The 27,357-nt window shown below is 40.7% G+C and overlaps 2 protein-coding genes across 11 annotated transcripts; both read right to left on the bottom strand.

Annotated features, from left to right (window-relative positions):
- Positions 1-1,721: 1,721 nt before the first annotated feature.
- On the bottom strand, positions 1,722-18,018 carry LOC124068858 (dynamin-2-like). 4 transcript variants are annotated; one of them, XM_046407369.1, is made up of 20 exons: positions 17,565-18,018; positions 15,261-15,334; positions 14,741-14,890; positions 14,447-14,650; positions 13,838-13,936; positions 12,997-13,157; positions 12,775-12,917; positions 12,546-12,681; positions 12,136-12,203; positions 10,136-10,274; positions 9,192-9,278; positions 9,009-9,079; positions 7,729-7,783; positions 5,509-5,619; positions 5,164-5,273; positions 4,961-5,072; positions 4,070-4,237; positions 3,718-3,944; positions 2,847-3,095; positions 1,722-2,600 (listed from the first exon to the last, which is right to left on the bottom strand). In XM_046407369.1, the coding sequence occupies exons 1-20, from the start codon at positions 17,723-17,725 to the stop codon at positions 2,531-2,533; spliced, it is 2,595 nt and encodes an 864-aa protein (XP_046263325.1). In that variant the 5' UTR covers positions 17,726-18,018; the 3' UTR covers positions 1,722-2,530. The 4 variants fall into 4 exon arrangements, with proteins under 4 accessions (XP_046263325.1, XP_046263333.1, XP_046263316.1 ...); XM_046407377.1 differs by having other exon boundaries at positions 1,722-2,597; XM_046407360.1 differs by lacking the exon at positions 10,136-10,274 and adding an exon at positions 11,608-11,746 and having other exon boundaries at positions 17,565-18,017.
- Positions 18,019-19,617: 1,599 nt separating this feature from the next.
- On the bottom strand, positions 19,618-27,053 carry LOC124068794 (CMRF35-like molecule 8). 7 transcript variants are annotated; one of them, XM_046407286.1, is made up of 11 exons: positions 26,942-27,053; positions 26,596-26,682; positions 26,411-26,500; positions 24,743-25,075; positions 24,547-24,648; positions 22,988-23,038; positions 21,678-22,007; positions 20,846-20,938; positions 20,586-20,678; positions 20,283-20,341; positions 19,618-20,191 (listed from the first exon to the last, which is right to left on the bottom strand). In XM_046407286.1, the coding sequence occupies exons 2-11, from the start codon at positions 26,621-26,623 to the stop codon at positions 19,853-19,855; spliced, it is 1,518 nt and encodes a 505-aa protein (XP_046263242.1). In that variant the 5' UTR covers positions 26,624-26,682; positions 26,942-27,053; the 3' UTR covers positions 19,618-19,852. The 7 variants fall into 7 exon arrangements, with proteins under 7 accessions (XP_046263242.1, XP_046263247.1, XP_046263250.1 ...); XM_046407291.1 differs by lacking the exon at positions 26,942-27,053 and adding an exon at positions 25,873-25,972 and having other exon boundaries at positions 26,596-26,614; XM_046407294.1 differs by lacking the exon at positions 24,547-24,648 and having other exon boundaries at positions 24,962-25,075; positions 26,942-27,052.
- Between the last annotated feature and the right edge of the window lie 304 nt (positions 27,054-27,357).

Genomic DNA, 27,357 nt, shown 5'->3' with positions numbered 1-27,357 from the left:
ACACGTATCAGGTCCATCCATCCATTTTCTATACCGCTTATCCGTCAGGGTCGCGGGGGAGCTGGAGCCTATCCCAGCTGACTACGGGCGAGAGGCGGGGTTCACCCTGGACTGGTCGCCAGTCAATCGCAGGGCACGTATCAGGTATATATAGATTATTTTTACATAACCCTGTTTATCAGTGTACATTACTTCCCCAGAGCCACTCAGCAGTCTGAGACCAAACACCTGTAGACACCTGAATTATGCTGATGTAGCTCCCCCTAACGTTTAACATTTTCGAAAACAACTTTGACATTATCATATGCTTGTAAATTAGGCTGAAGTTGGTATAAAGGTTAAATAGAGACAAATGTGGCTGCTAGAGAAGAGCTCAAAAATGTAAGTTAAAATGAGTACAGCATCTTGCAAGCAGGAGTGTAAGTTACTTTATTCTCCAGTCTTGAAGGAACTAAAAGAACATTACAATATAATGTATGTGTTGAATCTGCTTTTTGCAAAGTTTGTTTCAGGATTCAGTTTCCTGATGTTTTAATTTGGCACAAAAGAGATTTTTCTTCCATTCACTGGTTGACTCATCCATCCTCAGGTTTGACAGACGCGTCAGGAGACCAAGTGTTTCAGCGGTACTTATCGGCAAAGAGAAAAAAAACAGATGATCACTGAGCTACGCTACACAAGACAAGACAACTTTATTTGTATAGCCCATTTTTACAAGCAGTTTGTCTCAAAGGGCTTTACATAACATCATAGCAACATCCTCTGCCCACAGGCCTACAGGTTAAATAGTAGAAATACTCTGTAAGGTTAATAACATACCCGTTTGTACAGAGGTTACCAATATTTTTGTTTTGTTTCATTTATTTGCAGTCGGATTATTTTCACATTGTGGACTGGAGCAAGCCCAACACACACAGGTTGTCAGATTTGGTCCAGCCACAACCGTATGTTAGAATTTATACCAATTACTTCTTCATCTTAGCCTTTCTGAAATGTCTTCTAAAAAACAAATTTTGGAAATGTACATAGGAAATGGTTACAGAAAATCTTCTTTTGCCTCACTTGTCGGAGCGCTTAACATGTGAGTTTCCTTCACCAGTAGCTGGGACGAGAGGGGACTTGTGGAGGTCTCCTGTGAGTGAGAGAGAATCAAGATACTCCCAGTCAGTTCCTGATCATTAGAGGATCAGTAGCTCACACCTGACAGACACAATGGAGAATGAAAACTCTCTAGATAACAGAGGAGTGCAATTGCATACCTTTAGTCATTCCTGCTCGATTCTACAAACAGCCCCACAGCAATGAGTAACACTATCTGCACTGTGGTGTTGCCACTGGCAACCACAGTTACCATGGTAACTGACAGCTCCATCATACAGTAAGGCAGGACGGATATGCCAGGCTGCACACGGAAAAGTGTGCAGTGTGTAAGAAAGTGTTTTTTGTTCTGCATGGCTGTCTTCATTTGAATATCATGCCAGTCAGCGGGTCTTGACCTGCACTCGCTGAGCTGAGCGCCCAAAGTGTGATACAGTGACAGGAAGTATGTGCTACATGTTTACTGCCTGTTCATGGAGACGGCAGATCAAACAACAGATGCAATGAGAGAAGAGGTACTCAAAACAAAACAAAGAAAGGCCTGGCGGTGCATGAGAATTTGACAGAAGAAATGGAGCGAAGAACATCAAACAGCAAGAACAAGCAGCAGCCACCACACCTTCATCCTCTCTTTTTTATTCAGTCCATCACTCATCTGAAAGACAGGCCATTTTTCTTACATGATCATCGGTTTTCATTATGGCTTTTTAAGGTGATATTAAGTAATTATAAAAAAATGTTTGCTCAAGGCACTTATATATAAATTTCATCAAGGATGAGCAGTGGTGGGAAATCATTCTTACCTCAATTAAACTAAAGCAATTAGCCAAAAATAATAAAGCAGACCAATTCCATTGGCCAGTCTAATTTCAATAAGCACTTTTGAAGGCAGACTTTGAACATGTGAAACGATGAGGAAAAAATGCTATCAAAAAAGTGCTGCTTACTTAACGAGGTGCTTAGTGTGTAAGATTTCTGACAATAGTTAGCAGGTATACAACTCACAAAACGGTTACTTCTAAAAGTGTTTTCTCGGCCATTATATAAAAGTTATGAATCATGTTGTTTTAAGACACATTTCATTTCAAATGAAACTCAAGATTCAATTCAATTAAATTCAAGATGACTTTCGGGTTCATAACCTTTCAGTCGAAAAATTCATCAAATGTATCCCTTTTCATTGAGCCGAATACAGAATATTTCATCAAATACTTAAAAAAGCTACCTACACATAAAGTCAAAATTTCATACATAATGTTTCTGAAATGCACAGACTGAAACAGCATCAGATTACAGATGACAATAGGACAAAGTTGGTAGTTATAGGAATATACATGAAAAAAGCATGACTATCTCTGCTCAAGAGAAATTGGAAAGTGTAAACAAAAAGAAAGATGTTTTAGTGTGTGTGTGTGTGTGTGTGTGTGTGTTTCTAGTCAAGCAGGGAGGGCTCTGAAGGACGTATGACAGTGGGTCGGTTGGGAGCAGCCGGGGGTCTTCTGCTGCAGGAAGAGAGAAGAGAGGAGGGGAGGTTTTGGGTGGAGGGGAAGGGAGAAAAGAAACATGCAAGGCAAAATATCATCAGATAGTCATGCACCAATGATTCCCAAACCACCAAAAGCTAGAACACCTAGTACAACCCATCACCAGCACTCCCAACAATCCACGGCAACTTCCACTCACACCAAAGCCACAAATGAAGCCATCAGATTGTGTGCCTGTGTGTGTATGTGTGTGCACTGTTTTACCTGGGAATCCCGGGCGGCAGCGCAGGAGGCACGCGGGCCGGCCTGGAGGGGACAAGAGGCACAGCGCCAGTGTTGGGATCGCCTGCATAGGCAGCTTGGCCGGGGCCAGGTCGGGACGGCACGGGTGGTGCTCCGAATGCCGGTGAGGGGTTGAGGGGGGCTGGAGGACCAGGGTTGGGACCCCTCACTGCTGGCGGTCGGCTGGGAGGGGGCGCTGTTGCTGAGGCAGTGCGGGACGCCGGAGGAGGACTGAGACAGAGAGACGGGATGGTACTCAGCAAATAGTCAAATTTCAAAACGTGATAAAGGATGTCATACCGTCAGCTCACTTCACAAAAAGACCAGCGTGAATTAATTAGTAATGATATTATTCAAATTAAGGCCAAATACATTTTTATGCCTTTTTTATGTTTAGATAAGAGGATTTAATTACATGATATACAACATGAACAAATGATTTCACATATTTACATTTGGTGGCAGTACCCTCAAACTGCTCGTCACGCATGTGTAAATATGCAGAGAAATAAAGTGATGCTGATTAGACAGACGTTTGCCAGCTGTCGCCTCAGCAATAAGGAATATGATATCAAGTCATTAAGGGAATGGTTTTGGATATAACTTTTGTCACCCTTTCTGACCTGCAGAACTCTGGTCGACTATTTGTTTCGTAAATGTAAAGTAAATGTTCATTCCCACCTGCTCACGGAGCCCTTAGATTTATTTGTTTTAAAGAACTGGGACAAGGACACAAACAAGACATTGTACAACGCGTTAGTGCTCTCTGGTGGACACGCTATGTCATGGTGACGCTATTAGTAAATCATCTAAATTACTGGCTGATATATTTGTGTTTTTTCATGTTTCCTACCTTGACTCCTTGGGAATCCAGCTATCATCTACTGGTGGAGGCACTGGGGTAGAAACAGTAGTGGTGCTTATGTCTCCTATGAGGACCAGGGCCTCTTTCAGAGCGTGATACATCCTCAGCATCTCATCTCGCCTCTGAGCCTGTTCTGCCGACTCCTCCATCAGACTGCCCTGGTCCCCAGCAGAGTACAGGTAGGCCAGCAGCTCAGAGTGGATGAAGTCCTTTGCCTGGAGATGTTAGAGGAAAAAGGAAGGGGAATCAATACAAGCTAAGATTATGTAGGAGAAAATGTTCGAGATAAATAACTTTCCGTCTCATTTTTCATTTAGCATACGTGGAAAGAGAGACCTACGCTGTTGATCATGAGGTGCATGATGGTCTTAGGCATGAGGTCTCTGATGGACTTGTTGACGATACTGATGTACGAGTCCACAAGGTTGCGGATGGTCTCCACCTGACGTTCGAGCTGCGGGTCCATGGACACGGTGTCTCCTGGATTCATCGTATCTTCGTTCTCAGGCTGGTGGAGACAAAGACAAACAGAGATGTAGAGATGCTGGCCCAGTTTTGATTTTTGTTTTTAGTGTGCTTTGTGCTGGCTCGAAGTGGGCAGGCCTCTGTTGGAAAAAATGTGCGTTGCATATCTCTGAGCACCAATCAGGATAAAGCAATATTTGATTTGACAGTTATTGGGTTGTTTGGCCACTGTAGATCAAATCTTAGCTAAGTTTAACTAAGTTTTTACATTAACTGTTTAATTTATTGATTATTTACTGTTTTATAAAGATCTTGTAAGGGACTTTAACTGCACTTTTAACTCATGCAAATACTGTTTTTTTGCAGTTTCAGCCTTACATCCACACTACACTGATATTTTTGACCATGAATAACAAGTTTTGTGGATACGCTATCAGATGAATCCTTTCAAAAATGCTGTATGTAAATACTTTGTACATGACATGAGTATGCTAGTGTAGAAGGTAAACTGTGAAAAACTTTGGCCTGGATATTAGATCTCCAGTTTGTTTCTTGGACCAGCAGGCTAGTGCACAGAGTATGATTGTGGAACAGGATAACAATGTAAAAGTTTAAAACTTTGTCCTTTTGACCAAAATCTCTGGTACACACACGTCAGAGTGTGCTTTAATTATCCCTAAGCCACATTTAAAGAAATACTGGAATGCTGTAAAAAGAATTTGTAAAGTGCCTGCAGTGTTTAACAAGTGAACACACTCTTGTGTACCTGGTCTTTCTCTGGGTAAACACCAGCTCTGAGGAACGAAGCCTTCCAGCTGTCGACATCCTCCTGAGTGTCACATGCCAACTCAATCTGTCGCAGGTCTTTATACACATTCCTGTAACACACACACACACACATTAACCAAAGACTAATGAACAGACTAACACCATAAATGTGGCTATTTTAAAACATCTTAGTATCCATACCTCTGCTCAGTATTGAAGATGGCAAACACATGTTTGCTGGACATGAAACCCTTCTCCACATCCCTCAGCTTCAGGTTGTCCAGAGGCAGCATGTACTTCTTCTCTTTCTCCTGAGAAAACACCCAGCGATGTCATGATCCATATGGAAGAAACCAAACAGCAACAAATAAACAGAACAACTTCAAGTTACAACAAAGTGCTATCCGATGGCACATCATAAGTACAATATTACTGCAGTGTTACAGTAATAACTCACGAGTTACTTTACCAGGTGGTAGCTGACACTTCCTCTCTATCCCACAGAAGTAAATTTACTGGGATTTACTGTCCCATAGGCAGCCTCACCTCCTCATCTTTGTACCAGGAGAGAGACTCCGCAGTCAGGACGAACCAGTAGTCCTTGGATCCTCCCTTCATGATACTGATGTTTATAGTGAGCCAGCCTCTGCGGATCACCTGCACACAAGAGTCCAACGGGTGACTAATCTGTATGGCCCACAAGAGGGGCATTATGTGTCTACAGCAAGCAAATGTAATACTCAAAAGAAATGAAAGAAAAAAACTATTGTCATAGGCTAGAGAGTTGACTTCAAAATACAGCACAACAGCCATGCAAGCGCAACAATATCATTCATTTAAAAAAAAAAAAGAAAGAGCAGATTGCACTCAGATCAACCCACACAGTATGAACTGAGAATACACCACAAACGTATGGACTCAAGTGAAAAGTCACCTTCTCTGCATCCCTCTCTATGCCAGACTGATGGACAAGAAGACAAAGGGGACACACAGGGATAATAAGCAGCCATGCACAACATCCTGGACTGGGGGGTGTAACCATCAATGTATCACAGCGTTACAGACTCAGCTGTCAGCCAGTTTGTGGGAAGATGTGGTGCTGCAACAAAACATTCCCATGCAGCCTAAAAAAGCATTTTCTTTACAGACCACCATAATAATCAGGGCTGCTGCCTGTGCTCACATTTCATTGTTAAATACGCTCAGTGTTTATACTGTAGTATACACCTGATATGTCAGGCTGACTCCATACAGGTACAGTTTGCTGCGGGCTGAAGCTCACGTCAGATCATGAGTTTAAACTTCTGACTGTTGCTTACTTTGACCCACGCAGTTTATTTGTGCACACCCCTGAATCATGCATAACATGCATAACTATAGACAATTTCAGTCATTAAGTAGTTAATGAGTTAAGAAAAAGATATCATGATCGAATTTATACCACGAAATTAGATGGAAACAGATTTCATATAAAGCCAGGATGTTTACCTCTGGACTGACAGCTGTCAAAAACACCCACCTGTGCTTCATCTAAGCTGCACACAGTAGTCTAAATTACTGATATGACAGCGAGTGTCAGTGAGCGGTGCACACAGAGCTGCTTTGACTTTCATAAACAGATGAACTGCATCTTCAAAGTGCTGCCACTCTGTTCCCTGCTCCCCTCTTGTGCTCCCCCCCTCCCCCGTTTGCAGTAGCAATGCTTCAGGCTCTTTTCTCCTGCGTATTTTGCTCCTTTTGATGAATCATCAAGTCTAAAATTCAGATTGTTGCAACAGCTGAAGAGGGTTTGTCAAAATCCTGTCCAGATCCTGTCAAAAAAGACTCATACTTACATCCTCTGTAGAGATCCTACTATACTACAAAACAATGCAGGAAGCATCAGAGGAAACCTTTGGTCCTGCTCTTTTTGCATTATTAATTTGGCTGTGGGCCTGTTGCAGGTTGAGACTGGACTGTGTCCTTAAAGTGATAATGAAATTAAAATTAATACTGCCTCACAAAACCTGATCAGGACCTCCATAAGTGAAAGACTGACACTGTCTGATAGGGTCTGTACTTTTGGTGAAATATACCAAGAGATATTGATATATTGATTTCATTTACCTGTGTATATCATTCAATACATAGAATTGTGATTAGTAAGCTACTATTATGATTGCAATGTTGTAATCAAAAGACCACTGATCAGCAAAAAGACTGACTTTTTCCCAGTGCAAAGTCAAAGGGACAGGGCAAGAGATGAACAGTGGGCTGCACAATACTGAATCAAAACAGGATGAGAGAAAAATATTTTGGTCTTTTCACTGGGTAAGAAAGTAAAAAGACTGGAATGAATGCCCGTCATCTCTGTGCATTGTATCCAGTTCTTATGGTTCGTCTGTGAGTGTAACTCTTTTGCTTCCCTCTTCTTAATTAAGGAGCACAAATTTTGTTTCTTAACATGGTCTGAATGACCGTTGACTCCCCCCACCCACACAAAGAGGAAGCGACAAGTGGTGGTGCGGGGGGGGGCTGATGATCATTACGATATTTACAAGAATCTCTCCCTGTGCCGTAAAAAAGGAGGAACACAAGAGGAGAAAGAGGAAAGGTGAATAAAGAGAGAGGACAAGAGGGGCACAGACAAGAGTGTGTAAATGCGAAGTCTCGAAGGGCAACAATGACAGGAGAGACCGGCAAACAAACACAGCAGGAGAAAGCAGCTGCTGTGATGCGAGTGAAGGTGTTATGGTGGGGGGGGGGGGACAGTGTTTGGTGAGTTACCTGATTGGGCATGACTCTCTTCTTGGTGGCATTAGCAGCAGTTCTTTGCTGGGCACTGCAGGAGAGAGATTCAATAACATCAACGCTGGTATGATACACAAAGCCAGACGCAGAAAACAAAAAAAAAAAACTAATTATAAACTAAAACTAATTATAATAACTCATAATATGGATTTATAGTTCATTGTCACCTGGAGCAACAACTAATCATTACTTTCAGTAATTATTGTTTTCTTGTGGTTCATAAAATTTCAGAGAATTGTAACAAATACCTGTCACTGTTTCTTTAAACCTAAAGTGACGACTTCAATTTATTCATTTTTGTCAAATCTAAAGTTCAAAGACATTAAATCTGGAACTGAGAACAGCTTTGGACATTTTTGTTTAAATCTGAATTAAATTATTAAGATATTGTCATAACTGTTCCCGACTGTGTTTTGATTAATTGCGTAATTTCATTTCTTCTCTGCTGTGAACAAAAATTTCTTTAACAGTCACAGTAATATGCAATACACTGTAAAATATAATGAACTGCTGTCATGTTCTTCTGTATCTGAAGACAGAAGCAGAACAGTATTGAATGCAATTTAATGCAATATTAAATAAATTAAAAGTAAACCCATAAATAAATAATTACGCCTGTGAAATAAATCCTGAAATAAATAAATAAATGAGGAAATGTATATAAACAAATATTAATGTTAATATATGAATGACTCAATACAATTCAATAATATAATCAAATGACTTGATGATCAAATGATTACCTAATGCCACAATTCTTTCTAAGCTACCTGTGCCTCTACAACTCCTGTTTTCTGATGCATATATGCATGTAGTTGGTAGTCGATATTAGCTGGATACTTATCGGCGTCCATGTCAACTGATAAGTAACAAAGATTTACAGTACAAAAATCCCAGAAAGCCATGTCTGAGTGTCTTGTCTGATGCTACTGCATACTTTGTCCACCAGAGAGCACTTACAAGTTTAATTTCGTGCCACTCACTTCAAATCTCCATCACAATTCTGTAATAACCAAATTTAGACGAAAACATGTCAGAAATGTTTGTGTATGTTATGTATGTCATGTCAAAAATTCATATCGGCCAAAATATGTCTGAACGGTCTCAACAACCCAGTATTAGTCAGGCTGTGGCAATGGTGAGTCAAACGTTTCTCTTCCGTCCAAAAGTACCAAAAACGGAAATGTCAGCACAACACTAAGCATTTTATGATGAGAACAAGCAGGCTGGTCTCATCATAAATGAAAATGTCTTACTTGGCAAATCCAATGAAGTCTTCGTGGTTAGTGTTGATGTAGGAAAGCTCAATGTCTATTAACAACAGCACCTGAGAGGCAAAACATCACACAAGTTACTCCCATGCAAAGAAATCAAACTGTACAAATGCACAGGTAAGCTGCGTTTGTCTCTCTCTATCACACACACACACACACACACACCTGGTCTTTGGTCTTGCTGTCTCGCTCTCTGACGTGGGTGGTGACGATTCTCTCGGTCTCTTCCCTCAGTCGAGGATATGATCCCAGCTGTGGACACACGCACACGAAAAACACTGCTGCAGGCACTGTGATGACAGGATACACACCTGTGCAGGCTTACACAACACTGCATACATTGTGCAACCTCATATGCGGCACCCAAATACACAATAACAAATAAAAATAAACACCGATATGAGGCATGGCATCAGGAGGCAAAGACTCAGGAGGCATGCACTAATGATGTCCATATCAGCTTGAGATTTAGAAGTCGGGACAGCAGCTAAGCTGTAATGAAACAGCAAATTAAAAATCATCATTAGTACAAGATTTTCTCAAGCTGATAGTGAGTCTCAACAGATCAGGGAGGAAGACGGAGAAAAGATCAGAAACAGAAGACGACAGTGTAGGGTCTGGTGGAGTCTTTGTGTGTGAGGACGGGACATTATAGTCATCAGTGGTGCAGAGAAGGATTCATCACAGGAAAAATATAACAATCCGTCTTGACAAGATGGGGTGAAAACAGCCATGTCTAAGCAAGTGAATCTCTTAGTGTCAGTGGGGATCTGATTGGCTCAGTGAGGGAGGGTGAGGGAGGGTGAGGGGCTGTTACATAAATCACCATTCGCAGTGCTGATGGGGTAAGTGGACATTTAGATTTGTCATTAAAGACAGAACCACAGGGTAAGGCGAGTGGCGCTGAGTGAAGCCTTCAGGCAGCCGTGAGGGGGTAACGATCAACAAGACAGCGATAAGTTAGTCCATCATATTTGGGTCATTTTTGTACTTTGTCCATCACTCTATGCTCTTTGCTTGCATTTATTTTTCCCCTTCACTCTATAGTCATCTTTTTGTTTATTTTATTTATCTTTTTTTAAATCTGTCTCTCCACTGACCCTGTTTACCTTTTCAGTGCACTTCCTGATCACGGCGACAAGCTCGGTGACGACGAGGTCGACACATTTCAGACATGGGTCTTTCAGCTTAATGATCTGCTTTTTCACTATGGCCTCAAACGCCAAGTCAGGGGTGAACAGGCCTGTCCTGTGGTGAGGCATCATGGGAGTAGGAGGTTTAATGTAAGGTGGAGGAGCAGGCGGTATAGCGTGGGTCAAGATGAGGGAAAAGGGAACAGTGGTAAAAAAAATATATATATATACATAAAAACCCAAAGTTGGGTGGAATAGTTTGGGGAACATTAAAGTTTAAAAAAGGCAGAAAGGTGATGAAGACTGAGGAAAGGATAAAGAAAAAAAAGGTATTTAGTTAGTTTTACTTCGCGTACACAACAGAAACAAGCTGCAGGTTTTCAAAAGAGTTCAGTGCAGTTTCAGCTCATATTCCGGCTACAGCTTTTCAACCACGCTAACCGCATGGCTCTGTAGATGTTAATATCAGTCTGGTCCAGGCCACATTATCTCAGCAACTGTTGGATGAATCATCATGAAATCATCACACTGGGGTAGTGCCAACAAAATACTGGAACTTTAAACTTTGAAATGATACTTGGAAAAATATCAATATGGGAAACGGGAAAATTTTTCACTGGGGGCATAACATTTTTAGATTTTTATTTAAAGATAAAGGTAGAACTTTTTGGGCTAGTAGCAGAGAACTGTAGTAAAAACTAAAACGTTTTTACATTGATGAAAAGAAAATTCTTCTTGAGGTAGTGCACGTCTGAGAGTTCCTCTGAGATCGTCATACATTCAAAAAGCAATAAAGTGCAAATGAAAAACAAAACAGGCTATATCTTACGGGCTATGTCAGACATGCTCTATAGAAACCAATTACTGTAAAATGAATATAAACAAAATAAAATAATAAACTGAAACAGTTTCAGATCGATATGTATTAAAAAAAAATCAATATTTTTGACAGCTCTTATTTGGACAATCATGGCTCTCAGATGATGATAACTTATTGGTGATACTTTCGATGTCCTCTGGCACCACTCACAGAGCCACACAGACCCACAGCATGGCTGTAAACTCCTGCTCTTGTTTCTATATGTTGCGCAAAATCAAACCTGCAGCTTGTTTTGTAATGAACCTGTACAAGAACATGTGCCAGCCCGTCTGTGTCTGACCACACAGCCTCTCAGAGACACCACTCCAGGGCACTGCAGTACAGCCAAGGCGTTCAAATATATCCACTGATGTTCAGGCAAGTGAACTTTAGCAAAAATGGAAGCTCTCTTTTGAATTTCAACAACTTAATTTATAAAATTCACATGGCAAAACAAACAAACAAACAAAAAAAAAACGGCTGCTTTATAAAAAATGTTTGGCAGAGGCCCCTGGCAGCTCTAAAGTTGGCTTGTCTCTGGTGTGCATGTACAGGTGTGGCAGCCGGGAAGGAGGCCATGCAGTGATACCTTATTAGTGCACTGCCTGACTGTGTTGATGAGCTCCTGGATGACCAGGTCGATGCATTTCAGACAGGGCTCTTTCAGCTTAATGATCTGCTTTTTCACTATGGCCTCAAACGCCAGATCTGGGGTGAACAGGCCTGTCCTGAAGGACATACAGACAAGACAGACATGGAGACATGGAGGAGGAGGTGATGTCGGGGGCAGGGGTAGACAGACATATAGGAAGAATATGAGACAGACAAAGAGACGAAGGAAGACACGAGCAGACAGACACTGAGAGAAATGGAGTGGAACACGGCCATGAAGCTAACGAGCAGCCAGGGAGACTGAATAAAAACAGAGATGTCACAGATAAAAGAAAACAAAGACAGACAGAAGAGCCAGAACTCTTAACAGAGACATGAACAGGACAGACACAGAGAAGACTGTGGGTCTTTATTAAGCTAAATGGACACAAACAAATAGGGGGAAAGCCGGCAGACAGGTAAGCTGCTACATGTGATGTGCTGGTCGCACGCCGTCTCAACTTGCCTGACTCCATGGATGTTTTTGATGGCATAACTGATCTCTTTCCTCAGCTCCTTCTCATCAAATTCCATCTGAAACACAGTGCGAAAAAGAATTTAGTTGTTCTGAATGCTACAACAAACGACACAGACAAACTCGAGGCTGGACTGAGTCTGTGGGTTTGCGTGCCTTTCCTTAGTGCTGGATTTATGAGAGCTTATGCAACACAGCTACAGCAAGACAAAGTATTTATGCAGATTACAACACCAGTCACACAAACACAAAAGAGAGCACATTAACTTCACAGTGATAGCTTGAGCCATCCTGTTACCCTTACAAAAATGGGACTTTGCCCCTTGCCTTGTAACAATAAAACAACAGAGAGCAAAAAGCATAATGATGATAATCACGACGAAAATAACAACACTGGTCACCTTCACCAGCTCGAACGGAAAGCGCTCATGAAATATGCGGTTTATCTTCGCTCCACCAGACAAGTTGGAGGTGTCCACTTGATCCCCAGAGCCTTCAATGCACTTCTCAAAGTCCACGCCAAACTGTTGCACCATCCTGCAGATTGTACACAGCACACCGAAAAAGTCTCAACTTCTGGAACAAAGAGAGCATCTGTGTGTGCCTGCATCTGTGTGTGTATGCACTGACTGAAGTAAAGCCTTGGTTTTGCGCGTGGGGTCGTCAGGCCGGAAGTTCTTGTATTCCTCCACCTCCTTCTCCAGTGATAACAGCTGGCTCTGCAGCTTACTGCGTAACCCAGGCAACGTGTCTCGGATGTGGTTGGTAAGTTGCTGGAGAAAAAACGAAGAGTAATTAAAACAAGACCTCGTATATATTTGACTCGCAAGGATGCTCGGATGTGATTCTCACCTGATTGAGCATCTTCTGCAGGTGTGGCGTGCCCATACGTTCTGCCATGTGTCTGTATGCAGGGTGAGACAGGAAGAACTTCCTCTCAGCAGCCAGAGCAGCGCGGATGTCTTTCTTCCCATCGATGTCTTTCTGACTGCGGTTCACCACCCCGATGTACCCTGCAGAAGAATACAGACAAAACACCCAAAGAGCAGAATGTTTCTGACCACTAACCCAAATCCAAATGTGTTCCACAAAGTAGATCACTACGCACTTTATATGTTTTACTCACTCAGTTCACTACACCTTACATTCTACTGGCACCTTACACTCTACCTCTACTTTATTTTGCACTACATTACACTGTTTACTGTTGTACATATACTTTTTTTATATTGCCTTGTATATGCCACTTTTTATTTTGCTATTTTTAACATTTTGTTTAGCTTGTTGTGTGTATTGCTGCTGCTGCACTGCAATTTCCCAGCCTGGGATCAATAAAGTATATCCATCTATCTATCTATCTAGAGCATCACCTCAGACTGAGACTACACACTGCACAGGACTTGTGATGACTTTATGTTAAACTGTTCCATTGCTTTAAAATTGTCAATCTGTTAATCTCACCAGATGTGTTTGTATTGTAATACCAGTTCTGAAACTTCATCTTGCTCCTGACAAATACCCCTCGTATTGTAATGGAAAAAAATAACACTGAAACAATTGAAAACTAAAAAAGAACACTTTTAAACAATAAACACCCTGGAAATGATGTGAGGCTCCACTGAGTTGAAAACAAAAAATTAATATCAAAATAAAAACTAATGAAAAATACAAAATGCATGTGTGCGGGCTTAACCTCTGCGGAGTGGCAGCAGTTTGTTTTCCAGGATGTCTCGCGCGTCTGTCCCCTCATCCATTAGGTCCAGTTTTGTGATCACACCGATGGTCCGCAGTCCTGAAGACAAAGATGAAAGGATTATTATCAGCATTTACGGAGACAATGTCATGCAACAGCAGTGTGTCAATCTTTTTCAGGTTTCAAAAACCTGTGGTATCTGGGCCATACAGCACATACTGCGTACAAGATAAAAACAAGACTGTGCGTCCGCGTCTACACTCTGAGGTGAGGCTGCTAAACTGTCCACACATTGCATTTAGTTATTAAATGGTGAATAACATCTTCTGGATTGAACGAAAGAAGGCCAAAGGTGGAGAAAGTTAAATTTAATTATATCTCATAACTAATCTTATTCAGACATTTTGTGCTGCCAGGAAGTCTTTAATTATTGGGACATGCTGACTCCTGCACTGAGGCAAGAATTAATAGAAAGAGTGATAACGGCTGCAAGATACAGCAAAGAGTAATTAGCCTTGTTCAAAATGAGAGCAAAAAATGATTACATTTAAAGAAAATTCTCAAGGAGAGGTAGCAAGTGACACACACAGTCTCACCAGATCCCCTTACCCTGAGGGTCCACCTCCTTGGCGATCTTGAGGGCATCGGAGTTGGCCAGGTCAGTGTTGCCCGGGGTGACAGCCAGGACCAGACAGCTCTCCTTGGTGATGAACTGCAACAGCATGTCCCTGATCTGGTGCTCGATGTCAGGGGGTTGGTCTCCTACAGCCACTTTGGTCATGCCAGGCAGGTCGATCAGGGTCAGGTTCAGCACTGAGAGAGGAAAGCCAGAAGTCAGAAATAAGTCATCCAGTGGCCAAACACACACACACCTTTACGGCTGAGTTTGTATGTGCGTGTTACCGTTAGGGGAGTAGACGCGGAGGTTGATGGGGATGGGGGAGATGCCCTTGTTGGAGCCGGTGAGGCGATCAGTCTCTGCTTCAATCTCCTGACGGACCTCCTCAAAGTCCACAAACTTACGTCCCTTACAGTGAAGGAACTCGGCATATTCTACAGGGAGACATTCAGAGAAAGACAAGAGAGAGGAGTGATGAACATAGAGAGTGAGAGGGGAAGATGGCACAGAGAGCTGAAATAGTTTCAGAAATAATGTAATAAGATCTTAACAATATTAATTTTTAAGCACACTTTTGGGAAGGAGTGGGTCCACACTTTTCAGGTGTACATTCACTTGCATGTGTGTAAAATGTGTTGATGATCATTATATGATTCACTTTCCTTTTGTCATATCTTGACATCTTTTGGACATGAAATAATCAATTACTTTCTACTCATTCTTATTCATTTTCTGTCAAATGGAACTGCTAGTTTTGCTAAACACACGACTGAGCTGCTTTTCTAACTCATGTATGCAACTTGCCTGCTTTATTGTTCACCAGCTGGAGGATGAGAGGACGGCGGGTGACGATGCCAGATCCTCTGGGTAAAAAGTCCCTGAGAGGGAGACAGAAGCACAGTTTAATACACACAGCTCAGGGACAAGGACAAAAGCAACATGTCAAATCAAATGTTAAAATAAAAACAAAGGGAAACTGAAAGCGCTCTCTCTGTCATTAATAAGGAATCCCTACATAATTAATTACTTAACAAGATGACGCGTTTTCTCCATAAAGAGACACAAACCGGAGGGAATCATCAGCATTTTGTCATCGAACATTGTAAACATGTGTTAGCTTCTGTCAGTTCTCAGACTGATTCCTCGTGAGTGCATGTGTGAATAATGCACGTGTGCATTATTGATGGAAGCAAAGGATTGACTTACAACCCTGTCCATCATAAATAGTGCAAAGAGAAGGAAACGCGTCTCTCTGTTTGCTCGTCTCATTACATACACGTTCATCTGAATGGAAACTCCTGTTCAATTGTGATCATGTCCAGGTCACTGACTGCACGTGTCTCCAGGCTATGAGCCCGTCTGTCTGTCTGTCTGTCTGTCTGCATGCCAGGTCAGTAGCAAAGACTGACTTTCAGTGTAAGTTAAGGAGGCCACAACACAGAAAAACACATACACATTTGAACACACACACACACACACACACACACACACACACACTCTGTGCCTGATGTCCACTGCTGACAGAGCAGACAGGATGTTACACAATAGTGATTCCCATCCTCTTTCCTCATCTCTTCCTGTCACTTATGAAAGCACGGAATGAATAACACGACTACCAACAAAACAGTTAATCAGCTAAACTACTGACATTTATCCAGTAAACATCCCACCCAAACATCTGCTTACAGCTCTTCAAAGGTGAGGATTAGGTGTTTTGCATCACTGTAACTTGAACACTGCTGGGCTTGTGGCTGCTGATCAGAATTAGTTCAGAATCTGGTAACTTTCAATTAAGGTTGTCAAACGCATCAAATTATCGATCCTTTCTCTGTTTGAAATGATAAATGAAATGAAACGATGATGATAAACCCTACTCTGAACTAACCAAATAAATCTAAATAAATACATCTAATTAACAAACATGAAAACAGCTAAGTAACCTTCTATGGGTATCTGGTACCCAGTGTGTCATATACACATGACAGTGCAGCTGGTGACATCATTGGTGACCCCAGCACAAACACATCAATGCCCCTACTGTCTCCCCCAGCCACTGCTCGGGACTCGGAGACAAAAGGCAACAGGAAAAAAAGGAGACGTGGCTGCCTAATCAACATTCCCTATCTCTTGGACAACAAGTGAAATCATTCTGACATGTACAAGAGTAAAGTGTTCCCTTTTTCCCGGGCCACCTTCACTTGGAAATAAAAACACAAAGCCACTACAGATATCTTCAGCAGATCAGGCCTGTGCAGCAGCAACACGGCCCAGTCTTTTACTTTTCTCTCAGTGGTTTTGTTCCTGTGTCTTGACAGCAAAACAAAGTGACTATGCACTACTTTGCTGTAAATTGAACAGACATATGGCACTAATGTAACAGCTGGTTTGCAGCTATTTGTCATCAGAGAATCCACAATTGCTCATTCAAATTCCTTCATGACTCATTCATCATCAACACAAAGAAATTGCTGGAAGTTAAGACCCGGGAATTTTTTTAATTTGTACTATAACCCTCCAATGATTCATCTATCTGACAATGACCTCATCAAACCTGCCAACAACCTTTATATGTTTCACCCTTGACCTGAACTGTGTGATGTGAGGCCTATCAAGATGTATTTACAACCTCAGGGCAACCAGTCTCAAGGAAAACCAGCCTGAGTAAATGTTTGACAGAATGGGCCTAAAATGAAGCAGAGACTGCACAGATCAGCGTTCAAACTCCTGCTGAGGAAATCATATTGCAGCTGGATACATTTTGGACGTGGAGCTCTCGAGAAAAGTCACCTCCAGACACCTTTTATACCGATTTCCCCTCGGTTTTGTCTCTCAGTTAACAGCTGTTTACTTGCGTAAAATGCGTAATTATGGATCGTGAATATCTCAGATTCAAAATGGAAAGAATCAGTTGGGAAAAAAAAAACGTTAGAAACTGGGAGGCACCGACATACAGAGCGCGTAACCAAGTGCTTAGTTGGCGACTTTTACGCAAAAGCTCGTCGTTGTTTGTCTTAAAAGAGCTGCAGCAGTCACAAACTACACCCAACAGGGTAGAAATTAGTTTCACATTGTCAAATGAATCCATAGAATACATATAAACGGTACAACCTCCCGACGAAATTCTCCAGCACGGAGCTCTTCCCTGCGCTCTGGCCGCCGACAACCGCTATCTGCGGCAGATCCAAGTTGCAGGTCTGTCCGATGGAGCTGAAAGCGTCCTGGAGCTTGTTGATGAGGGGAATGAGGTCCTCCATTCCCCGGTTTCCCATTGCAACACCTCGGTCAGCCCAGCGGGCTCTAATCTACTCTACTGTCCGGTCAAATAAGAGCCAGGGGGTCGCTCTCCCAGAAAACCAAAAGTTCCCAGATGGCGGCACAGCCTGTCAGAGTCTCTGTGAGTGTGTTATGTTAAAAGCAAAGGCAGTTTACACCAAGGAGTCCCGACTGTGGTCAGAGCATTGGTGGGAGTGCAAACTGGTTGATTGCATGATAAAAAGTAGCCACATTACACCGAAAACTTCTGTCATCATCCGGTCAGGCGACACCCTGCCTCCGCCGGAGATTGTGGCTCCGCCCCAAGCATCACTTTCCACTGTCATTGGTTAGCTGGGACGTCAGTCAAAGTACACCGACATGTCATCATTTTACGAAACAGTTTTTACAATTGCACTTTGAAACAGGAGGTATGCAATGTAGGTCTATGTTCGTCTGTAGTCTTAGTGTAAATAAATATGAATCACTCAAATCTGATTTACCTCCACCTGGTTTATACCTGCCAAAAAGCAGAAAAGCTTCACTGTCACCATAAATGCACTAACAATAACCAGGACATCTACCTCACTGAGGCCTTCATCCAAGACAGCCATTTATTATTGGCTTCTGCTTTTAAATCATTCAATTACATTGCAAAATCTATCAAAAAATATACCAAAAACATACTCCCCACTGTTTTCAGATCAGCTCCTGGCAGCTGTTACATTTTCAAATTGATTGGCTCTCACAGTTTTTGATATTTCACATACCAAACAATTTTAATATAAATCAAGACTTTTTAATATAAACAGACATTTTCAATGCATATTTTCTGTATCAATTTCCCGTTTGCATATGCACACACATCTCACCCATGACTCTCCTATAACCTGCAACTCAAGTTTCAGATCAATAGCCACAAACACTAACAAAATCTTTTTTCCTTTCTTTCTTTCTTTCTTTCTTTTTTTTCTGCTACCATAATTAAAACAATTATGGCTGGCATTCACAAACAAGCTAATCAGCTTGACGAGGTGCGTCTCAGTTACCCCATACAGTGTCAATAATATAATATAATCGCCCATAAAACATGACTGTTTTCTTAAAACAGAAGCCTTGTGCTCACAAGAACACTGAAACGAACTTTGAACAAGTGACTGTCTTCCAAAGTTATAGTCATTTTAGTATACAATTCATTAAATTGGCTTGAAGAGACTGTTTGTCTAAGCTGGAGGTCAAAGTGAATATTGAACATATTTGTGAGATGGACAGTCGTCACACCAGCAAATCACAGGAGGGCGCTGTAGAACAAAACAAGCTCAAGAGAAAAGAGTGTGCTGAATTTAGCCCTGCTCGTCACTCAGGAGCTTTGATGGAACATTTCATGATTAACTGAAAGAAATAAGTGAAACTTACTGTACTTATAAGATGAGGATATTTTATTATGTTTATTCATTAGAAAGTTCAAAACAGTTGGCTAAAACAACAAAAAATAATAAAATCAAATAAAAATTGAATTTGTTGTGCCTCTGATACATCATGTGGTGTTCAGTGTATCACACATGACTTCTGTCTGGTTCACAACCTGTTGTTATGTACTTCAGCATGGGATTTAATCTCTGTTGATCCTACAGTATTGAAAAGTAAAATCTATAGCTAATCATCAATAATGCTTTGCAGGGTTTTGTGACTAACTGCAAATGATCAGGTAACAGAATATGTGTGAATCAATGGTTATTTAGTCCTTGATTTGTAAACATTCTGTGGTGAGCAAAGAGTGACTTGGCTTGCCAATACGTTGATTCTGTTCTATTTGATGGTAATTTTTGTGTGGAGTACGTCCTCATCCAATGAAAGTGATATATAGCAAGTGAGATTTTACCAAGAGTGAGTGACCCTGAGGCAGCAGTGTTCTCATACAAGGCTTTAATCAGCATATTCAGAGTGTGTGTTACATTATTTGCTGCACAGCTATAATAGATGCTAGGTAGCTAACTGGTAAACTCTACATTGTGCTAAGTGAAAGGGACCATCACTAGTGAATTTCCCCACTGTGGAATCAATCTTATCACTCATAAATGTCACTAAATTACTTTTTTATATTTTGTGTCAACGGACAGTGGAGCAAACGCAGCTCCTTCAAATCATCCTTCACACTTAACATGATCAGGTGAAACATTGCCTGTCTCTTCCCTGTGCTTTGAGACTGTAGAATACACAGTCTGTACTGTCACTGGAGGATGGGTGGCAACCTGAGGACTGCTGATAGAGGAGTAGTCACAGGAGCCATTTTTAACTGTGTCAGGAGGTTGGTTGTCCTCTGTTGAAACACTGACAGAGTTCTTCTGGAAACTGACGCTGACATAATGGAGCTCATCTTTGGGAAGGCTGGCGGTGGAATAAACGGACAGCAGTGCATCTCCTGGGCTTGCCTGCGGCTCCTGCATCTCTATATCTTCATAGTTGTGATCTCCATGATTTCCCTGCAGAATAAGTGGAGCAATGTGATATATGCAGCTGTTGTTCTCATGCGCAAACCCATATACACAGAAGCACACACACACACAAACATACCTCTGTGTTATGTCCAATATTTGTCCGCTGCTCTGATGATCCCCTTGCAGCACAACACACTGAAACATTTGACAGAGATGGAGCCAACAGGATATTTTTATCTGTCAGCATTCAAAGTTACTCTATTCATATCGGCTTGAAAATTCTTTGTCTCAGTTACTCAGCATTAAAGTCACAGGATCTGTTTTGTAAGTTAATACACTCATGAGACTCAAGCTAGAAATTTACTTTGATAGGTTACCAAAATTTTGTTTTGCATTTTGCAAATCAAATGAGAATTCAAAACAAGAATGTTGTCCTTACTTTGTGTTTTGAGTAGTTTGTCTTTAACCAGTAGAAGTACAGCCAAAAGTATCACCAACAATGCCAGACATCCGCTCACACCTCCAATCATACCTGCAGCCAGGAGACAACAGTAGAAACTGCTAAAGAATAGATGCTGCCAGCAGAGGTTCACTGGCCTTTAAAATTCACTGAAATTAGAGGTTATGTCACTGTGTGGCTTTGCAGGTGAAGTGTGTCTCTATTTATCAAGCTATGATGAGCAACTGTTTAGTTTTCACCTGTGTTTGGAGGGTTGTCATCCTCTGGGAATGCAGTGCCTTGGTCAGAAGATGGTAGACGGACTGATGTTTTGGGTGTGGTGTTACTTTCAGCTGAGTGAAGCAAAAGTCCTCAATCAATAATACTATCACCTGTTACCAACGTCCAAACAGATGCATCTCTGAACAGTTCACTTTCCCAGTCTTACCCCTGAAATGTTGCTGACATCAGATACAGAAAATGCTTATATTCATACTAAAGCTGGTGAGGTCTGAAACATCTTGATGCAACATTTCCACAGTACGTGTTATAGCACTTTCTGATGAAATGAGTTCTTTTCCAGCAGTGTTTGTGCCAATGAAAGTGGACATTTTAAAGAAGATATTGCAAGAGTTTTCAGCTGTGTCTGGGGAGACAAAATCAAGTATTTTTCCTAGGCCTAACCCTAACCAGGTCTTAAACACAGTGCAAAAATAAAACTGTTTGTTAAAACATAAAAAAACCCAAAAGTTGCCAACTCTGGCATCTGGGCTGGGATTAATACATGGAAGTTCTTCGTGGTCCTGCTAACATTTATATCAAATCTCCCTTTCACATGTCTGTCTTATTCTGTTGTATATATTAGTTTCTTGCAGTTTAAAGGATTCACCCGAAAAATCTCAGCACTTTCATTAGAAATGTCTGGACAGGGACAGTCAGTTTGTAGCTACAGGGTCCCATAATGTCACCCCAATGTGAAAAATAGACATCATCACTACGACTTTTGTGTTGAAATGTGTTTTTTGTGTATACAAATTGATGTTATGTCAATTACTGTTGAATGAAGATGATTAAAGGCAGATCAGTACTCACTGAAAACAGACAGGTGGATCTCAGTCAAACATGGAATGGAGTTGTTGTTGTTGTTATATCCTTCCATAGCACACCGATATCTTCCTGCATCAGTATGGCTCAGTGTGGAAATGGTCACATTGAAGTATCTTTGCTGTACGTTATCTGTCAGAGTAAACCTTTCTCGTATTGTGTAATTTGCAGTGTAAGTCGATACTAGACTTGTGCAGTTAAAGTTTTCCTTTTCTTTGCAGAAGTGTTTCATCATGCCTTCACCAGCTGTCGCATACAGGCAGCTGATGGCAACAGAGTCTCCATTTTTAACAGTCTTGTTCACTGGTGGGTTGACACCTGCCAGAGAGTTAAAGCATGACTGAGTATGAAACTGAAGGCTGACCTTTAGTACTTTCAGCAGCATAAGTTTATATAAATTTAACATTTTAGCCCACACCACACACAACTGCTTTAAGGTCGTACATGCACACAGAGTATTTGCTTGATATGGCCCATGACAAGTAAAGAACTGATTTATATAAAAATATTAAAAAGGAAAAGTGCTCACTGCCCATCGAGGTTATGCAGTGTGTGATTATACGTAAGTATTTCTATTTAGTGACTTTAATAATTTAAATAAAATATTAAATACGCAACAATAAAGGTATGTGTTCAGACTATAACATTGGAAACTTTCTGCTGTGGGTGGATGTAGATTGATCAGATTTGCCTGTCCTCAGATTCTGATGCAAATATCGTGAAATCCTGATTGGTGCACGGCAGGATGACAGCAGCTTTTTCCAACTAATGAGCCATGTCGGCTTCAAGTGAGTGAGAGCAAGAGAAAACAACCAATACAGAAATTAGTATCGCACAGCATTGCGCAGTGCAAGAAGCTGAGGAAATTAAAAAAGTTTTTCATTTCCTGATGCATCAACAGGATCTATATTTATAAGTGTTATCACAGTGCTGCAGTTTGTTATGATGAAGCTCATTTTAACCACCACAGTATACAGCAGCATAGTTTGGTTGACAATATGTATATGATTACATGTTATGTAATCATATACATATGATTACATGTTATGTGTGTAAATCCTAAACTGCAAAATAACTCACGATCTGATAAATGTAAAGTAAAAACTACATTTTCCTCTACACTGCTGTCAAGGAGAAACAGAAAATAAAAATCTACTGAAGTGTGAGTACCTCAATTACATATGAGCATGTACTTTTCATGACTGATCTTCTAGAAATTATTTTACTTTGACATCCTACAAGCTAGCGTGGCTCTGCAGATTATTTAGCATGATGCTTCACATCTTCATTGTACTTACAGGTAATGCTGCCAGGCCCTCCTTTGGTTCCTGTCAAGAAACTTGCACTCACTATTACCAAATAAGTGCAAGAAAAAAGTTATTTCATCATGAATGAATGAATCAAAAGGTTTCTGCCAAAATATTTTTCACACTAGTCAAGAAAAAAAAACAAAACAAAAAAAAACACAAGGAGAAGCATTTAATTACCCATTGTTAAGAAGATGATGACGTTTAGTGATGCTCCCATTGTCTCAGTCTTATTCCAAATTATATTGCAAATCCTTTCTTATACTTCTTATTTTACTCTATCCTGTCTGTTTTAAGCCCTCCACCACACCTTCTGTCTTCCTGTACAAGCAAGACAACTTCTTCTTTCAAGCACATAACATTACCGTAAGTATTTGCATCTTAGAATGAGGGTGAAAGTTATTTTTGTGCAATCATACAGAGTGATTAAGGCAGATGAAAAAAAATATAGAGATTAATAACAGTGAAAGTGCTGACTCATAGTGAGACTAATTATTCATGTGCTGCATCTTGGGACCTCCTCACATGTTTGTATGCAAAATCAAACATAGCTGTACTTTACACAAAATGCACTTCTTTAAAAGTGACTTTGTCCTAATCAACGAGTGGAGTCTAACTGACCCAGAAATGTAAAGTAACAACACAAAACCCCTTTCACCTTTTATTCCCATTGCACTGTTCATCCCTTCTCCCCTCCTTCTCTCCACCTTTGACCGGGTGTTCTGCATCCTAATTCATCAGTGAGGTACACCTGGCATGGGAGGGAAGTCTTTCAAAAGCATCTTTGCCAGTGTCTGAAGCAGAGACTTCTGGAGTGTGAACAATTTAGCACTTTTGTCGGTTGTGTTTTTGTCTTAATGTTAATAAATCCTATAGATTTGTAAAGATGTCTTTTCTGTGGTTGTTCTGGGTCAGTGTAGGGAGTGCTGTGTGGGGTCTAACAAGTGTTACCAGAGGAGAGACCAGGTGTAGCTACAGATTGGTATTTTGCAAGCTCACTTTCAATATTTTCAAAACTGCAACAAAGACATGTTCTATTTTCAGTTGCAAAGTTACAAAAAGAGAAATGAGTTTTCATGTGTAATACACGTAGGATCCGAAAATCTGGAAGCCAGTTAAAACTGGTTTGCAGTAGTCATTTTCTAGAGCACAGTTTTGCCAGCTGAACACTGTTCATCCGTTTATCCTGGCCTCACAATGAGTACAAGCTAACATGTTGGTGTATTTTTCTAGATTTTCTAGAGTCAGACTGTTTGTGTGTTTACTGTGCAGAGTTGAAGCTGTGGGCGAGAGATACGAGAGATTTTTATTTTAAATATATAGTTGTGATTACTTGATTTTTTTTTTTTTACATATTTTAATTTCAGTTTCATATATTATAATTCCCCTTTATTATATTTTTTTAATGCTGTCTTAGTGCATTTGTTTGTCTAGAAGTATGAATCTCTTCAAGAAGTCCAACAAAGAGAACACCTTTTTTTAAACAACCATGCAACCCGGCTTTTTCTAAATGCACTTGAACACAATCGCTGACCCGTGGTTTAAATAACCTGTAGCTCTTGCTGAATGCTGCTGATTCCTCATGAGGACTTGAACTGTGTTTGAAATAGGAGGACTGGAGGTGGCCATTGGAGGCTTTAGAGGAGCAGGAGCTGTCAAAGAATGACAGTGTGTGTTGATGGATGAAGAATGAAAACAACAGCAGTAAAATGTACGACAGAAAGAAAATAGCTAACTTTGACATACCTTTGTGGACTCTGAGTTCAATTTGTATTTTAGGATCAAAACCATATGTATCTATTTCACACCAGTATGTCCCAGCATCATTCAGGTTCAGGTTATGGATGGTCACGTTCAGGATTCGTTTTTTGGTATCATCACAGAGATAAAATTTCCCTTTTCTTATGGTGTTTTTGGGCTTTCCATCAGTGGTTCTAATAATCGTAGACCTTTTACCATAATCACCTTTAGAGAAATATTTAGGATATCCTTCATACCCAGGGTCATATGGGCAGGAGATGCTGACCAGTCCTCCTTCTTGGGCTGATAGGTGAATCTTTGATTGTTTGCCTCTGATTCCTTTCAAAGAAAAACACAGGCGATTGTTTTTTTGATTTAATTACGGTATCTTCAAAATGACTCAGGGGGCAAATATTCTCAGCAGTTAAAAATCAACAGTGTAGAGAGATACTGGAATATGTTCAGCACTCACCAGAGGACAGCCAAATGACAAAGAGAAGCTCTTTCCTCATTATTATCTTTGTTCAGTTCTCTCTCAGCTTGAGTTTTTCTTTGTGTCTACGAGTTTCTCTGCCCTTCACCAACTCTCTGACCACTGAAGTTGATCCGAGATGTTTTCTGAGGTATTACTGGAGTCCCAAGCAGGAAGTCTCGAGGTTTATCATCAAGCGTGGGTGGGATAAAACAGAGCTCTGTGTGAAGCTTGTCCACTGTGGTCTTTTCTTTTGAACATATCATTTTTTCAGTTCCCATTTCATTCAAGCTGTACCTTAATGGGTGTGAACATATTTTCACTTCTTCACTGCAATCACCCACGAACAGAAACACTCATACAAGGACAAGAAAATCTATCCATTGATTTTTGAATGTTAATTTAATCTGCTGTACATGATGGATATTTAAAAATAAATACATCCAGAGTTAGCACAATGTATTTATTCTTAGAATGGAAATGTGTGGTGGGTGTTTACTATTTAACACAACTCGAACTTCCTAACAGAAGAAGATTTAACAGTGAAGAAAATCAGCACTGCGATCAGACATTGCAAAACGCTGACTCGTCTGATGAGATGTAATTAATGGTGGAATATGTAACTGCTGCTGTGTGAGCTGTGAGAGTGCTGCATTCTGTGTACCTGTTGAAGCTAACACTTGAGTAGCAGAGATTGTGTGACTCGATCTGAGACTCTGATGATGTGAAGTTGGAGTCAATATTGCCTGCGTGATCATTGGCTGCTGAAGAGGAAGTAATGATGTGCTGCTTTGCTGCTAATTTGTCACCAGTGGTCACTCGTGATATTGCAACAACAAAAATCCCGTGACTTGGGACAGACCGTTTCCTCAAAGACCATCATTAAAAGAGAGATATCTGTAAAACAGGACAGGACACCTCTACCTATAAATAATAAATGCTCTTTCTGTCATTAATTTGTGATCAGTGAAGGTTTGTAACATAAGCAAAGCAAACTCAGAAGCTTGAAAACTTAATTTATATATAGCTATATTCATGGATACTTCATATGATGATCAGGCCTGAATGATTTTATGTTATTGCTAGGTTGTATTGATAGCTGTTAGGCTAAGTCTATTTATGTTGTGTTACAAACTGCTATCATATTCTGAAAATATTTTTATATGAGTCTATGAGTTTCATACCAGAGGTTCTGCTCCTACCTGTTCTTCGATGTATGAAGAATATCAGAACAACTGTGGCCACGGCCAGGACAACCATCACAAGTCCTGCTCCGCTATACACCAGCTTCTCTGAAAGAGACAACATCACATCTCAGTGATGAAGCATCACTCAGGCCTTTGTCTCATACAGAAACACATGTACCCATAACCAGACAGTTTCTTACTAGAGGATGATGATTTTAATTGCCTCATTTGAAGTGGACTGAGGTACAGTAATTCACTGAAGCCATTGTCAGGGTGCTTTGCATTTCCTGAAAGAAAAAAAAGGAAAGAAATAGTTATGTTGATTTAGTTCCTTGTTTCTTGCTCACACTTTATCTGCTGTGTGAACATTTCATTTCTTTCCTGAAACGACAGTGAAAAAGAAAAGTTCAATTTAAGACAGAAAGTGGAATATTGTGAAATACTAGTCCTATTTAGGTGAGAAGGAAAGGAATATTTTTATCTTGCAAGAGATGAAGAATGACGTTATAAAAGCTATTCACACAGTGTTACTGTAAATCAACTCACCCTCAATGACTGTGAAGATTACTTGATTGTATATGTCCTATCTGTTCCACACCATTAAGTTCCTGTCCTCACACGCTCCCTTGCAGAAATACTTGATGTTGGAATATGCATTGCCATGTGAGTATTTTGTCGTCACCTTCTCTCCCAGAGTTCCTGTTACCGACATAGCTTCAGTTTCCCATTACCCTTCACAAAACGTAGACAGTGACAAAGGTCAGATCTCCTCTTTGCTCATTCCAGCCTGATAAATTTCTCCTGTTCCTTAAAGCAGTGGCTCCTAAGCCTATAAGGCTTATGAAACCTTTGCTTTCTGGCCACTGAAGTACATCATATGGACAAAAGTATTGGGACTAACCTCTTTATCATTGAATCCAGCTGTTGTATGGAGCTGAGAAAATTTTGTGTAATATTTTGTA

This window comes from Scatophagus argus, chromosome 2 (genome assembly GCF_020382885.2).
Source record: "Scatophagus argus isolate fScaArg1 chromosome 2, fScaArg1.pri, whole genome shotgun sequence".
NCBI classification, from domain to species: domain Eukaryota; kingdom Metazoa; phylum Chordata; class Actinopteri; family Scatophagidae; genus Scatophagus; species Scatophagus argus.
The sequence above is the reverse complement of the archived record's forward strand: the minus strand, read 5'-3'. Positions and strand labels throughout refer to the sequence as shown.